The sequence below is a fragment of the Ochotona princeps genome, chromosome 5, assembly GCF_030435755.1.
Source record: "Ochotona princeps isolate mOchPri1 chromosome 5, mOchPri1.hap1, whole genome shotgun sequence".
In the NCBI taxonomy this organism is placed as follows: domain Eukaryota; kingdom Metazoa; phylum Chordata; class Mammalia; order Lagomorpha; family Ochotonidae; genus Ochotona; species Ochotona princeps.
In genome coordinates, this window is record NC_080836.1 from 39,786,696 (window position 1) to 39,804,341 (window position 17,646).

At 38.9% G+C, this 17,646-nt stretch overlaps 1 protein-coding gene across 4 annotated transcripts in view; it reads right to left on the reverse strand.

Annotated features, from left to right (window-relative positions):
* Nucleotides 1-17,646, reverse strand: part of CCDC148 (coiled-coil domain containing 148) — a 248,390-nt gene that overhangs the window by 48,942 nt on the left and 181,802 nt on the right. For all 4 annotated transcript variants that reach the window (XM_058664513.1, XM_058664512.1, XM_058664511.1 and 1 more), the window contains exon 12: nucleotides 16,696-16,814. In XM_058664513.1, coding sequence (XP_058520496.1) covers nucleotides 16,696-16,814 — 119 coding nt within the window. The remainder of the gene's footprint in view (nucleotides 1-16,695; nucleotides 16,815-17,646) is intronic.

Here is a 17,646-nt window from a genome sequence, read left to right on the forward strand (position 1 = left end):
AGCAATATCCCAGAAAGGCTGTAGGGGGAAGAAGAAACGGAAGGCCCACACCCATATCCATGCAGACTGGCCTTCAGTTCCCTATTGAGATGCCTGCCTGCTCTGTCAGGGACCTTCTCTTTTTTACTTTTCATTCTTACTGTTGAAAATACAACCACAACAATTGGCCAGTGCTAGCCAGTTACAATGTTATACCGTCCTGTAATGTGAAAGGCAGAGAATTTGGGGTGTCCTTTCCTGCTGTCGTGTGTTGGTGTCATATCTGTTCTCATGATACCCCACAAGAAATGTCTTCTAATGACTTCGCTTTCACACATGAGAAGTGGGGCAAAGGGCTGAACTGCATCAATTCACCCACCACCCGAATGCTGCGTCCTTGGAAAATAGTGGAATTGCCAATCAGATTCAGATAGGGCAGGATCTGGGCAACACCAACAGTTTGTGGAACAGGGAATATTTTAGAGGATATAGTTTTGTCCTGAAGCAGTTACCAAAAAAAGTTATTTACAAATCTAGAATGAATGCATGGGTGGGCCAATAAGACTAAAAGAGAATGGTGCTTTTCAGTTAACCCTAACAGCACTTTATTAAATTTCTGGTTCTTATTCTTGAAAGTCTAGGCTCCATTGGATTAAACCTCTGTTTTTCACCAGGAAGAGAATAATGGTTACATTTAATTAGCAACTACTGCAAACGACTGCCTTTTGGGGTTTATGCCACCAAGCAAACTGGCAGAATAAAGAAGAGGGTACATTTTCTTGGAACTGTTCACACTTTAGAGGGAAGTGAGCCACTGTTTACTAGACTTGTTAAGGAGCATATGAAATTCAGAAAAGTATTAGGACACCTTCTGGTACTGCATGGATGATGGTAAAAGTAACCATATAAATCTCTCTGATACCAAGGTAGCAGCAATCTTTTGGATTAAGAACACCAATCAGCCTAGATGTTGACTGAAATGAACAATGAATACAACCTCTATATTGCGGGAGAAAATTCTTAATTTAAACTACCTTTGATTCCTCACTGAGGAGCCATTTAAGGAAGGGAAATATTCATTTGTTATATTTTTATCTCTTTCACATGTAGAAACTTTGTCTACTTTAGTCTTTTTTCATGATGTAATCTTTGTAGCAACCTTTAAAATTCAATCCATAAATCGGGAGGATTTCAACAGGACTGGGAGACAATAGGACAAAAAAGGCATCACTGAGAGATCTTAGATTTGGTGTAACAGACGATCAAGTTGATTTCTCTTTGGGGAAAGCAAATCCTAGATGTAAAATGTGAAGTTTACAGTATTAGATGGGAAGAAATTTTAGTGGCTTAAACCTGCAAGGAAGGGTATATAGCATATGTTGTCTCTGACTTCCTTTTCTCCTACTAATTGTGTACTCTAGACGGCATTCTTTTTCTCTGTCCTCAGCTTCTGAACTCCAGATTTATTGTTTGAATGGCAGATTTTACAGAGAAGATAGATTTTCCATCTGCTGGCTCATTCCCCAAATGGCTCAATGGTTAGGGTTGAGTCAATCCAAAGCCAGGAACTTCTTCTACATTTCCAACATGGACGCAGAGACCCAAGGACTTGAGGCCCTATCCATTGTTTTCCAGGCTGTAAGCATGGAACTAGTTCCAGAGTGGAGCAACCAGGATGCACACCAGCATCCATATGGGATGCTGACACCAGAGGATTAACACATTAGGCTACTGCATCAGCCTCTGTCTCTCACTTTCCTTTAAAAACACTGAGGGAGATCAAGAGTAACTACATTCCCTCCTCCATTTGTCCACATTGGGTCAGCAGGGCCCAATTTGGGAGCCTAGGACTCCATCCAGGGCTTTTACCTGAGCTGCATGAGCCCAATTACTTGAGCCATCACTGTTGCTTCCCAGGATCTATGTCAGCAAGAAAGTGGAGTCAAGGTCAAGACTTGATGTTGAACTCAGGTACTCTGATACGGATTTTCCAGCTGATGTTTTAACCTCTTAGGTCAGCCCTGCCTTCCTTGTGTGTGCTTGCTTTCCAGGTCATTCTCATATCTGCAGCTTGAGCATGGAACTGACATCAGCAGATACTTCACATAGAAACCAATGATGCTAATGATGAAAATCCTGTAGTGGCCCAGGCAGTGGTGGTAGGGCAGGAATATGAGTAAGGACAGGGTTGCCTGCAGAAATGCTAGAGCCCACGGACATTGGAGAAGGAAGCAAACCATGGAATTTAGTGGTTCATAGTAGTGTATCCTGGAATAATTTTGTGTAATCTCCCCAAACTGCATTCTTTTAAAGTTTGAGTCTGCAACATTGTTGGTCATTCCGTGAGCTATCTGGGAATTTTTCCTGGAGAATCTAACTACCAATCACTCCTGCAGTTTGCAAACTTGAACCCTTGTTAAGCAAAGTGGTTAAACTACACATTTTTCCAAGATATCTCCCAGTTCTAAAACTGAGTCTACAATATTATTAAAATATAACAGGGAAGGGTTTTGTGCAGTGGTTAACCTGCTACGTGGGTGTCTGCATCCTGTATTGGAGTACCAGTTTGAATTCTGAATCTGCTCCACTTCCACTATCCTGCTAATCTACATTATGGGATGAAACAGGTAATGGCTCAATGGTTGAGATGATACTGTCCATCAGTGAGACCTGGACTGTTTCTGGCTCCTGCCTTTGGCCTTCATTTGCCCCCTGGCTAATGCGGGCATTTGGGCAGAGAACCAGTGTGTGGAGGCACTTTCACTCTCATCCTCTATCTCCCTCACACTCATAACTTGTTCATAATTTTTATTTCATTTAGTAAAAAACCCTTAATCCATGATTTTTTTCCATAATAGACATTTTCAGGAATGCTTTTAAGATCCCCCTGCACAGCATCTGTGGTCACATCACTGACACATTTGAAACATCATAATAATGGGCACTAAAGGGATATAATACTCCCTCTTAATAAAAAACACTATAAAGCATTTCTGAATATTGTGCAAATTCACACTCACATTCCATTTTATGACCTGAACAATTAACTGCAACAGATGGATCAACTGGTGTACAGTAGAGATCCTTCTGCAGTGATCAAGATTTCTAAAATTCAGTTAAAAAAAATAAAGTGAAAGCTATTAAACAATACTTTTAAACAATAGGCACTATTCAATTGCCTATGGTCTATCTATAAATGTGTAGGCAGACCTGCATACATTGGAAACTAACCTGTCATCCAAGACACTCAGCTGTGCCATTGCTACCCAGCTGGTGCTTTTTCTGTAGAGTGGCATAAGCCTGTTTATTCAACTTTGCATTAAAATGGTTATAAAATGATTCACCCACAAACTTCTTTAGCCGCCATCACTCAAGTTCATTCAGGTGTGCCTTATTCAAGAAGTACATGCCAATCTCTATCTGTGCCCTCAGCAAGAACACATACTTCCACAAGTAGTTCTGTCATACTAATGCGTAGGCTATAAGTATTGTCATCCTTGATAAAATCAGCTCAATGGATTGGACGACAGCAGGTAGGCTCACAATGATATCCCTTCCAGTCTGTTAATGGTAAGTTATAAAGTATTTCAAATATTCATTTTAAAGGCAAAATGAGTGATTTTATTAAGGATTTTACTGTTTCATGCCTCACAGTGATCAAGGATCTTGCATCATTTGGCAATGCCACTTGGAACGGGAATTTGGTTGACAGAGTTAATGAACAAAAACATTCCAACCACTTTGGAAAATCTCATGCTGAGAAGCAAAAAAAGTTTGTAAAATTTGATTAAGTCCTATTCCTAAACATATCTTTTAAAAATTACCATTTAGGCTGTGAACCTGCATTACCCTTAAGTGCCTTTTAACACAACATGCTAAAATTTGCACTTTGTTAGGAAAAGACATGGAAAATAGAGAAATATCTGGTTTTACTATTTACAAAATGGAATAACTGTAAATTTCCTAATATTGGCAGGTACCCCAAAACATACAAGATTAGCAAAGCCATTTACTTTTAGGAAGGCAGCTGGCTTTTGTCTGTCTTCCCAAAAAGTGATTAACTTCTGAAACTTCAAATTTTGCATTCTATCACACAGAAAACTTATTTGGAAAAACAATATTTCCACAAAACACAACGTTTCACATGCACACAACACTTATATGCATACAGAAGTATAGAAAGTTCTGATCAATTAGGAAAAAAATTTATACAACTTTCCTCAGGATTTGCAAAATTAATAAGCCTTTCCAATAATATGAAGTTCTCTCCATATGAATTCTCTGAAATATTCAGAGAAGATATGGGGAAAGGAGAAATTATAGGCATTTCTACCAAAGGCAGATCGGCAGAAAGAAGAGACAGAAAAATTTTTCATTTGTTGGTTCACCCCCGCCCCGCCTCACCCGAAATGGCCTCAATGACTGGAGTTGAGCCAAAGCCAGGCACTAAGAACTTCTTTCAAGTCTCACACATGGGTACAGGATCCCAAGATTTTGAGTCAACCACTGCTGCTTTCCCAGGCCATAATCAGGAAGCTGAATGGCAAGAGGAGCAGCCAGGCCTTGAACTGGTTGCCTATAGGGGATGGACATTTGCAGGTATAGAATTGGCATGTGAGCCATCATGCCAGCCCTGAGATTGTCTTAAGAACCTATTTGCTTTAGAGCCCAAACTTCAGAAAGTGTGAGAAAGAATTTTTATACAACATCTCTCAAGGTTCACTGTGCTCTAGATTGCCTTGATGATTTTCAAAAACTCCAGGGGCATGAATTCTATGCTCAGAAATATATAAATCTAATTTTGTCTGGGATCTGGCCTGGGAAACTGCACTTTGAAAATTTCCCTGAGGTGACTGAAATGTAAATTCAAATGTAGTTGCTCTCATGATGCATTAACACTCATTGACAAAATTCTCAGATTCACATCTGCCCATTTATTGGTTATGCGCAGCTTCAGTTTTCTGGCTGTGGAATGTATTATGAAAAACTGTTTACTAATTAAATCTGCCTTTCAGAAATGTCCAAAATGCCTTGCAGAATGAAATATACTTTTTTTCGCCTGGCGCGATAGCATAGCTATCAAAGTTGTCGCCTTGAACATGCCAGCATCCCATATGGGTGCCGATTCCCATCTAGTTTCCTGCTTGTGGCCTGGGAAAGAAGTCGAGGACGGCCCAAAGCCTTGGCACCCTGCACCCATGTGGGAGACCTGGAAGAGCTCCTGGCTCCTGGCTTCCGATTGGCTCAGCTCCAGCAGTTGCAGTCACTTGAGGAGTGAACCACTGGATGGAAGATTTTCCTCTCTGTCTCTCCTCCTCTGTGTATATCCGCCTTTCCAATAAAAATAAATAAATCTTTAATATATATATAGATATACTTTGTGTTTTTAATATTTTTTATTGGAAAGGTAGATATACAGAGAGGAGAGATGAAGATCTTCCATCCACTGGTTTATTCTCCATGTAGCTAGCTGAGCCAATCAGAACCAGGAGCCAGGAGCTTCTTCCAGGTCTCCCACACACATACAGGGTCCCAAGGCTTTGGGCTGTCCTCGGTGCCTTTCTAGATCACAAGCGGGGAGCTGGATGGGAAATGAAGCAGCCAAGACAGAAACTGGCACCTATATGGGATCCTGGTGCATGTAAGGCAAGCATTTAACCACCTAGGCTCTCACGCTGGGCTCACACAGTATACCTCCAAAGATGTTTAACACACTAAAATGATCATAAATGGCAATATAATGTGTACTACAGACTTAAGTCACAAGCAACTGTAATAATCTTGCAGTTACTATTTGCCAACTTTTGTTTTTGTAAGGATAAATGTAAGACAAGCATGTTAACTACAAGGGACAACTTCACAAATGTTATGGAATATCTTAACAAGTATTCACAATACCATAATGACCAAGGGAGAGAGGCCTTGTTGCATGAAAAAATGATCCTATCTCTGCTTGCTGAGATCTGATCTGATCTTGATCTAATCTCCACAGGTTTCAATGGTGATGGAAAGCAATGGGGCTAAGGAAGCTTGTTAAGTGAGATTAGGACCATTACAGATCCTTGCTTTGAACTCTTCCTGGATAGAGTTTTACGTTCCAGTATAAGCAATATGCAGTAACATTTCTACAGAGGGGACAAAAACACAAAATGATTTGAAAATAAAACCAAACATTGAGGAGCTACCACAGCCTTAACAGAGTTACATAGGGCAATGCCCTGGGCTATACAGCATTGTCCTAAAAAGGTTACTTATAAAAATGTTTGAACAGGTGTGCTCAGATCCTTTGTGGCAAGAAAGGCAAGAACCACTAGATGTAAAGCAAGACACTAAGTGTAGCTTTTTGTGTTGGTTGTGAAAATTAAAACCATAGAACAAATTTATGGGCATTAGTTCAAAGTGGCATGGTCATGGAATAGCTCAAAAAATACCTGGCATATACAGAAATTTAGATAACATAATAGATAAACATTGTGGAAAAAAAAACTCCCCCTTTTTGGAATTAACATTTTTGTCTAATTTGGAAGACTTCTAATTCTATTGCTTGAATAATGGATTAATATTTCAACTTCTATAATCTTCACATTACTTTCTAACTTTCCAAGTGAAGCCCAAGCTCAGGCAATAAAAAGGAAAGTGTTTTATTTAAAAAAAAATAACTTTTTGAGGCCCTGTACAATAGCTTGGTGGCTAAATCCTAGCCTTGCAACTGCCAGGATCCCATATGGATGCTGATTTGTGTCCAGCTGCCCAACTTCTGGGGCCACAAGCAGAGAGCTGGATGGGGAGGGCAGTGGAGGATGGCCTGAGACCTTGGGATCCTGTACCTGCATGGGATACCTACAGGAGGCTCCTGGATTTTGCCTTTGTTTTGGCTCAGCTCCAGACATTGCAGCTACTTGCTGAGTGAATGGGCAGATGGAAGATCTTTGTGTCTCTCCTCTCTGTGGGTATGCCTTTCCAGTGAAGGTAAATGACTCTTAAAAAAAAAACCTAATTTGTATAGCCACCTAATCTCCAAAAAAAGAATAGAAAACAATCTAGGAAGAAAGTCTCTTCAATAAATGCTCCTAGAACAAATAGATAGCAGCCTGCAGAACTAAGAAAATATACACAAAAGATCAAATCTAAGTGGATAAAGCAACTAAACCTACACCCAGAAATCATCAAACTTTCAGAAGAAAACACAGGAAATACTCTACAAGATACAGGTGCAGGCAAAGCCTTCCTAGAAAAAAAACATCAACAGCAAAGGTAGTCAAGACCAAAATAAGCATGGGACTACATCAAACTAAGCTTTTGCACAGCAAAGGAAACAATCAACAAAGTAAAAAAGCAACCAATAGAGTGGGAGAAAGTCTTTGCACACTACACAACAGCCAGGGGTCTAATATCTAGAATACAAAAATAGCTCCAGAATAACCATATCCACAACACAAACCAGTCAAGAAATGAGTGAAGAAAACAAGTAGACACCTTTCAAAGGAACAAATCCAAATGGTTAACAAACACAAAACATGCTCAAGCCCCCTAGCAATAAAGGAAATTCAAATAAAAACAACTCTGATGTTCCACTTCACTCCAGTGAGAATGGCCCACATACAGAAAACTACTAACACCTGCTGGTGAGGGTGTGGGAAAAACATCCACTGCTGCTGAGACTGCAGACTGGTGCAGCCACTATGGAAGTGGTATGGAGAATACTCAGGCAACTGAAAAGTCACCTACCACATGACCTAGCAATCCCACTTCTGGGAATATATCCAAAGGACCTGATTCATGAGAAAGCAAACTGCACCCATATATTCACTGCTGCACAATCAACAATTGCAAAAATATAGAAACAACCAGGAAGCCCATTGACAGGACTGGATAAAGAAATTGTGGTTCATCTACTCTATTGGAATACTACTCAACTATTAAAAAGAATGGGATTCTATTATTTGCAGCCAAATGGGCCAAACTGGAGACCATTATGCTAAGGGAAATGAGCCAGTCCCAAAAGGTCAGATATCATGTTCACTCTAATATAACGTCCATCAGAAATACACAACTACAAAACAAAAATCATACACATGTAACCCCACAAACAAAGGAAGTGATGGAGACCAGAATACCAGGAATCAAGGAAAATAAACAAAAGACATCTCTACTAAGGAATGATGGTGGAAGAGCAATGGAAGTTCTAAATATACCTAGACAACAACAATTACAATCCCCATTACTGAACATGCCAATAATGTCATGAACCATGTAAAGAGCAAGAAGTTGGCACTATTTCTCTTTCATCTCTGATTTTAAGTGATTGCTCCTGGATGATACTCAATGGTAACAGGGTTAGGGGCTGTTTTGCTCTTCTTAGGGAATGGCCCTTTCTTGTTTCAACTTGCAGTTTTGTGGTGTTAAATCTAATATTTAAAAAAATTTTTTAAATTTTTATTGGGAAGGCAGATATACAGAAAGAAGGAGACAGTGAGGAAGATCTTCCATCTGCTGATTCACTCTGCAAGTGGCGCAATGGCCAGAGCTGAGCCGATCCAAAGTCAGGAGCCAGGGGCTTCTTCCAGGTCTCCCACATGGGTGCAGGGTCCCAACGCTTTAGGCCATTCTCGACTTTTTTCCAGGCCACAAGCAGGAGCTGGATGGGAAGTGGGGCTGCTAAGATTAAAATAGATGCCCATATGGGATCCTGGCACCTGCAAGGTGAAGACTTTAGCAGCTAGGCAACCATACCGGGCCAATGTTCAAATTTTTTTTAAAAGATTTATTTTTTTATTGCAAAGTCAGATATACAGAGAGGAGGAGAGACAGAGGGGAAGATCTTCCGTCCAATGATTCACTCCCCAAGTGAGCCGCAAGGGCCTATGCTGCGCTGATCCGAAGCCGGGAACCAGGAACCTCTTTCAGGTCTCCTACATGGGTGCAGGGTCCCAAAGCATTGGGCTGTCCTCGACTGCCTTGCCAGGCCACAAGCAGGGAGCTGGATGGGAAGTAGAGCTGCCGGGATTAGAACCGGCGCCCATATGGGATCCGGGGGCATTCAAGGCGAGGACTTTAGCCGCTAGGCCACGCTGGCCCCAATGTTCAAATTTTAATTATAATTTCTTCAGCACCACATGGGCCATGCAGTAGCATCATTTTCTACAATCACCTCACGTTGATGAAAATTTTTCTCCTTGTTGTGGACTATGTTCACTGGCTCTGTATTTAAGAGGATGTATAACAGAAGTGTAGCAGAGACTGATATGTTCAGACGTGCAAAGTACAGTATGTCTCTATGCATCCAGACCAAAGATGGACTCCCAGTGAAACAGTTAGAGTCCAGCATCCTGCTGTTAGGATATTTCTGACATTGTCCATGCCCACAATGTCAGGAAAAACTTCCATAACAGTATGATGAACTTAAATCTGTTCATGAAGGACCACCCATTGTAATTTAGAGGGGAAGTCAGTGGGTGGGGGGGGGAGAAGATACAAAGGATATAAAGCAAGGGTAAAGCAGATCCTGAAGGATGCACATAGTGAAAAGTTTAAATGTGCATGAAATTAAATGTCAATCCTATAAGGCAGGGAGAACCTAAAGGTTGACCACCTAACTAATCTCACATTACCAGGAAAGTTCTTTAGTATCTACTACTGTGTAGTATAGTTCCCATCAAACACCAAGATAATGTTGCAGTGGAAATCCAGTTAGTACAAATCAAAATTTGCTGAATGTGTAAAATCTATACCAGACTTCAAATACTGATTATAGGAAAACAAAATTATTAATTTCACACTAATGTGGCATATTGAAGTTTTAATATTTATGGCTAATTTTGGTTATAGTTGTTCCTCAATATCCACTGATGGTTTATTGCAGAACCCCAGAAGATAAACAGAACCTGGGATGCTCAAGTCCTTTATTATACAATGACAATATTTGCATATAAAACAAGCACATCCTCCCATGTATTTTAAATCACCTCTAGCCATAATACCTAAGTCAATGCAAATGCTATGTAAATTGCCATTTTAGAGAATAATGACTGAACATACTCAGTACAGATGGAGTTTTTAAAATTTTTTTTTGATTATTTGAACTCTGATACAGATTATTCACATCAAGCTAAATCCCACCTGTTTTTTTTATATTCTAAAGTGATTATTGGATAACATAAAAATCACATATGTGCTCCACATAATATTGGGCAACATTGCCTTATGCTCTGGAGTGTGCAAATGCATAGGGCACATGGTCACTTGGCACAGCAGCATCTGCTGACAGACCAGCTATCTCATTTTCCCTTGGAGGAGTGTGTTAGCTCCAACTTAGGCTGCTATTCGTCTTCTCTTTCCAAAAGGGATCATCTAAAACAAAGCCATTATGAAAAAAAAAGAGCTTTAGGTAATTCTGTTGGAAAAGATTACTGCCTCTTTTCCACCCCAAAGGAAAGGTGTTAAGGAAGAAAGTGAGAAGTTATTAAGAAGTTACATTCATACACTTGCTTGACCCATGAGGATTTGATCTCAATACAAATTGATGCCTTTTATAAAAGTGACATCATACTGTATATAAATTTTGTTTCCTGATTTTTTTTTTACTGCTAGGGTTACACTAGCATTTAATCTTTCACCAAATTTAATTTTTCACCAACAAGGAACAAAACCAATACTGCTTTGCAAAATGCCTAAAACATCCACATTAAAGATGGACATTTGGAACAGTGATTCAAGATCTCCACATTACTTCCCAGTACCTGGGTACTGGTCCTCATTACTTCAGTTTCTTAATCTGGGTAGCTGAAATTTTTAGGTCCCTACAATCCATGTGGGAAACTCCAGCTGAGTTTGGGCTCACTGATTTGGACTGGCACAGTCCTGGTTGCCATGGCATTTGGGGAATTAAACTAGGACATGGAAAAATTGTGTGTGTGTGTTTGTGTGTCCCCCTCCCTCTGTCTGTCTTTGAAACTGAGAAGTTATTAAGAAGTTTCAAATTAAGTTTAAAGAATCTTAAAAAGCAATGTTGAAGTGCAATACTCTCTAGTAGCGGCAAAGAACAAACTAATGATACATGTTACATCTATAAACCCCAAGAACATTATGCTAAGGGAAAGCACTCACATGCATTCTGATTTCATAAAATGTCTAGACAGAAATACATTGGTTTCTTTAGGAGGGAAGTAGGATCAAGAGCTATCAAAATGGGTAGAAGAGATCATTATGAGGTGATGATTATCCTGGAACACTATAGGGATGGTTCCTCCCTCTAACTTTATTCAGAGTTATAATTCTACACTTAAAACAGGAAGATGTGAAATTATTCTACAATTAAGAAGTTTATTTAATATAAAAATTACCAGTGTTCAGCAGCCCCAATAAAGCTATCTGCACAGTTCTCCAAAAAGACATGGACTGTGGGAAAATAGTTTTCAATTTCTTATCAACAATTTTTCCTTTGGCAAGTACCCCAAAAGTTGCCAACTTATTTTTGATAGCAAATACAAAATGAACTATTTCAAAAACAGATAAGGGCAATATTTCAGACAGGACCTAAAGAAACAATCTTTTTTTTAAAGATTTATTTTTATTGGAAGTCAGATATACAGAGGAGAGACAGAAAGCAATATCTTCTGTCTGCTGATTCACTCCAAGTGGCCACAATGGCTGGAGCTGCACCGATCTGAAGCCAGAGTCTCAAGACTTTGGGCCATCCTCAACTATTTTCCCAGGGCACAAAAGCAGGGAGCTGGGTGGGAAGGGGTGCCACCGGGATTAGAACCAGCACCCATAAGGGATCCCAGCACGTGCAAGGTGAGGACTTTAGTTGCTAGGTTACCACGCCAGGCCCAAGAAATAATCTTAAATCTACAGCCCAATCACTTTTTTTTTAGAAAATAAGAGATTGAAAGTTTCAGAGAATCTTGTTTTCAACCCAGCAGGCTTTAAAAAAGCTCAAACATCCTGTGGGCCATGCTCCTTCATCTTCCCTTAGACTCCACCCTCAGCAAAGTCAATCCCCAGACCTAACTAAAATCTTACTTAAACAGCATTTTGTGGCATTTTTACACTGCCTCTTCCTTACTGAAGACAAGCCTTTTTTCCTGGGCCTGCTGAAGGGAATTTATAGTTGGCTTCTCTGTCACCAGGGTCTACCTGCTTGAAAATAGTTTCCAAGTTTGCACTAAGATAAATCAGTGTAACTTTGCTAAAGAACCTGAGAGAAGACCGAAAACGGGAGAGCTATTCCAAAAACATACTGCTGTAAATGTCAGCGACCTTTAAGAAAACTTTTAAAACACCAACATGATTTGACATAAAAATAGCTGATATTTTTAAAAGAACAATGAGTGAGCACTTGTTCCACATAGCAAAATAGAATAATTAAAACAGCATGACATCAACATAGAAACATAAATATAGGTCTGTTTTCACTTAATCTAATCAAGAATTCATGTGGATTTTAAAGCATAATTAGAAAAATATATGGTAAAGGTGACATTTCAAATCAGTGGGTAAGGATGAATCATGAAATAAATGGTATTGGGATAGTTGACTTTTAATTTAGAATAATAAAATAGAAGACTGATACTTTCCTCACAGTCATTCATGAAAATAAACTCCAGATGGTTATAGTTAATCTTAGAAGAAACATCAATATATACATGTATATCTACTCATTTTACATAATATTTTAAAAGAATTACATCTATTTGCATGGATGCTATATTTGCTTTAAAGTTTGTGATTTACAAAAAGGATGCCTGACCAGGATTATATCTGGGGCATTATGTCTGATCTGCTTCTGCTTATCAAACTGGATGAATGCTTCAGGAGCCCTCTGCTGGATCTGTGTACTCACAGTAGGGGTTTTACTTCACCCTAACACCAGAAGGTTTCTTTTTCTAGCTGGTATACATAATGTAGTAAGTGCAACATGAGCTAAAAAGTGGTAGTTAGTAGTAAGCTACTATAATACAGCAATCCATACACGCACATACATACATTTTACATAAATGGCTGCCAGGGATTCAATATGCTGATTCTATAATCATCTGTGTGGCGATGTTTAGAGATGTGACCTTTGTGAATGGGTGGTACCTTCATAAAGGGACTAGCGGCATTAAAGGAAAAGTTGCAGAACTTGACACCTCTATCTCCCTGCCATATTGAGGATATGGCAAGAAGGCTGCCCTTTGGAAGGCAGGAGAACAGCCGCCCCTCCTCCACTACCCCCAAACCTGACCATGCTAGTATTCTATATCTTAGACTGTTTGTCTCCTCAACAGCAAGAAAATAGCATTTCACTGTTTAAACCAGCCAGTCTATGATGTTTGTTTATGGAGATCTTAAGTGACTTGGTTATTCTTAGAATTCACTTATGTATGTTAAGAAAGTGATAACAGCAACTTTCAATTTCTCTAATCTCCTTCAATTCACAATAGCTAATGTATAGAATCAGCCCAGGTGGATGACTGGATAAAAAATGAAAAATGTGTATATGTGTGTATATAAACTATGGAATAATACTCAGCCATAAAAAAGAATAAAATTTTTTTGCAACTAGCTGGATGCAACTGGAAACCATTAGGCTTAGTGTAATAAGCCAGTCCCCAAAAGACAAATGTGTTTTCCCTAATCTGTAATAACTAATACACAGAGAACCAAAAAGTATAATGTATGAGATTGATTATTGTATACAACCTGAGAACTGATTATTGTATACAGCCTTTCGATATACCCCTGAAGAACATTATTTTTTCTTTTTCTGCTTGCTATGGGTTGATATCCTTACCTGACATGACTACAAAGCCTGTGACTACGAAGTGAAATGAAACCTGCCATGTAAAGTTAGTGGAAGGTGGGGTGGGCAGTATCACTATCCTCCCAAATCTGTGTTCTGAAACATATGAAATATTTTCATCTTCTGTAAATAAATACAAACAGTAACAAAGAATATCTTTACTATATGCCTTATTTAAAATGCCAAAGTGCTTGCAAATTTTGGCAAAGCTATTAGAAGAATTCATACAAAGTAACTGATAAGTATTCATCCAATAAAAGTGTTTGCTGTTTTAGGCAGAGTGTTACAATCAACATTTCAATTGATCCCTACAACAGTTTTGAACAGATGAGTAAATTGAGGCATCAACAGGTTGACTGACTCCCTCAAATCATTCTTAGCTGTATAAGAGGGAGCCAGGATTCTAGCATCAGCTGTATAATTCTGAAGACTTCCTTCCTAAACTCCAATGCATGCCAAGAAATTAAAATAGGAGGTTATGAAATTAGGGAATCAGTGAAAACTTTGGCAGAAGCAATTTCAATAAAATAAAGATAAAAGACATTTCAAAAGATGCAAAGGAGAAATATAATTAAACAAAATGAATTGCTAAGCCATTTATATTGAACCACATGGAATTTCCAGTAATCAACCATTTTCACTTTAATAATGACTTTCATATGGGTCAACTTCATATCAGTTTATTTATGGCTATCATCTTCAAGAAACTTAAACTTAGAATTTAAAGATAGAAAAAGGAAGTAAATGACAGACATTTCCAAGCTCTCCAGCCTGTGTGCGTGTTTTCATGACAGATCTGGGAGATGTTTCATGCCTTCTTATTCTAACATGAAAGAAAAAACTTTGCCTATGGTTAAAATACCACATGTGGGTTTTGTGAATTATATTGCAGTAACACACACACACACACACACACACACAAACTACTAACTAACCAACCAAAATTCTTAGTGCTAGAAGTTTAAAAGAACACAGCTTTTGGTTGCTTCCTGAAATAAACGTTATCAGCAATGTTTGATTGTTGAATTCTAAGTCGCACATGAAATACAATGATTTTGCATATAACACCACCATCTTTTTTTTTCCCCAGAAGACTTTCTCTTATATTTCCTGATATTTTTAAAGACTCCTTTCACTGATTTCCCACTGAATTCAAGCATTGACTCCATCATTCTCTAAATTTACAACACTTCAACAGAAGCTCACAGACCCTTAAATTTAAGGCCAAGGACTTGAGGATGTACTGAGATCCCAACCCTGGCCTCCTGCCTTCTTGTCCTTAGTAATTTCTGCTATGTTGTAATAAGCCTATTTTTTCCTCCCTGTTATGTAACCTGATTTTCCTTTCCTTTTCAACTGAAATTCTGAATCAGCTTATCTTGATAATTACTGGGACAGGAAACAAGAGACTAAAATGACTCTAATCAGGGAGGCCCCCTGACTATAAGGAGTGATTCTATTAGAAGCATGTGTCCTAAAGCTGGGGCTCTACATCTGTTACGTTTTTTTCCCATGCTTTTTAATTTCCAGTTAGTTTTAGATGGCTCCAGGAGGCTCTTGATCACTATCTTTGCCTTGCCCTTCAGTGTGTCCTTGGTTGAGTGTTGTTGTTTCCTGTTTCTGAACCATGGCTACCTTGAATTGGTTTGCACTTGCCCATCTGGTTAATATTGGCTGCTTGACCTCTAAAACTTGAACACTGCCTTTGCCTTTCTTTTTTTTCCTCAATGAAAGATTATACTGTAAAATCGAGATGTGTGGAGACCGTTGTGAATTTCACCCAAAAATCCTTAAGACCGCTCAACATTGATCTCAGTTGGGGTTCTCTCTGCAACCTTGACGACTGGAGGTGGGAACAGTGGTCAAATAGTTTACAAATGACGCTTTCCATATGCAGGTGAACCTCAACTTCAACATTCATGGGACACCCAGTACCTCTTTTGCCTGTAGAGATCTGTGACACCCCCATGATCAATTTTTAATAAAATCTCTTAGATATTCCCATGATCAGATTCCCATTAAGTCCTATAAGAATGTCAGTGGTTAACTTCCCGGTTTGGCTTGCCTGACCTTCTCTCCATTCCACAAGTGGAGCGCTTCATGCTTCACCAGTAACCATGAACTACCCTTGGCTTAGCCCAGCCAGCAACTTCTTGAACAGTTGGCAATAAGCACAGTCTATGCAATGGAATCTGAATGGAACAGTGGGAAAGGACTCCCATTCCAAGCCAGTTTATTCCTTCTAGCAACAGGGTGTTCTTTAGAATGTTTCTCTATCTGTTTATATAGCAGGGATTTCCTCACAGTTTATGTGTCTTGCACTTTTCCTGCTCTGTCTTTGTATGGATCCTGACTGACATAGTTACCTTGAGAAAACCAATGTTTTGGTAGAATCGTATGCTAAATGTGACCAGGCTACTTGTTATCAAATGTCTTTTCTGGCTTTAGAATTCCAGTTTTAGGAAGTACAGAGGGTTTGTTTTTTTCATATATGGAGTAAACTCTAAGAACATTACATATAACTACACAGCACTGTACAATTATGAGTCTTTCTCTCCTGAGTCCATCACAGTAAATAGCAGGGTCTCTCCCTTCTTTTTGGAATAATGGTTTTTACCTCCTGGGCCAAAATATTAAGTTGCAGCAGCAGCAGTGTTATTTCATGAACACAGTGGGCAACAGAACACCATAAAACCCTCTACGAGGGTTTTAACTGGGATACTAAGAAACAAAATGAGAAAAACTAGAGGTTCCTTTATGAATGAATTTTAAACATTATAGAAATCATTTTATCTACTTGTGAGTATAAATATTGAATGGTTACATTATGTGTGGAAAAATGCTCCTCTGAACATTTAGTTCATCTTAACACATGACAAAAGACTCCATTTGCCATCTCCGTTGGTACACAAATTAACTTTTTCTTTTACCTTTCTTTGTCTTTTACCGCCTGTGCAGCCATTAATTTCTTCAGCTCCTCTAGACGCCTGAGATCTCTCATTTCCATTTCTTGCCACTTCTGTTCTTTCTCAGCCCAGTATTTTTTTATCTATTGTACAAATGTAACATAAGATTTCAATTAACAGATGTAAAAATAAGCAGGAATGCTATAGCATTATCCATTGTTTCATAAAAAAGATCACATTTAAATGGCATTTCATCTTTTTTTTTCATTTGCCTACAATATATTTTCAACAGAAAAAATTAAAACATGAATGCACATGCCTTGAAAAACATGGTTTAACAGATTCTGAAGCGGAAATATAACTTGTATTGAGATCTGAGCTTTTAATCATCAACTTTCAGGGAACCACAATAAAAGCATGTCATTTTCCCTAAAATGTATGTTCTACCTGTTACTCAAGAATATTTTTAGACTTATGGTAATGCAATCTTCAACAAACACAGCATGAAAGCTATTTTTTACTTTAAAAGCATGGATTTATTTATGCTAATGGACAGCAGGATGTTGACAGCTCTATGCATCCGGGGAAGTGGCAGGAGATGGGTGGGAGGAAGGAGGAAGAGAACAAATTAGCAGAGTTGTGGTGTAGAGTAGTTTTGAATTATGTGGTAAAACAAAGGTCGAGCTTATCAAGTACAAAATGATGAAAGTATTGTTTATAGCCTGCCCTTTTTATTTCTTTTCTTTGGAAATACAGGCAAGAACGAAGACGCAATAAGGGCACACGTGCTGTCTGTAGGGGGATTAAGCCTTTATTTGGGATCCTCCAATTTGATAAGGTGACAGAAGCCCATCCCTCCACTCAACCCCACCATACTGAGTCTGGATCAGGAGGATTGATCTTATTGATAAAAAGCAAAGTTTCAGCAGGGAATACTTCAGAGTGACCGGCAGCAGGGGGTCAGCTGGGGAAGAA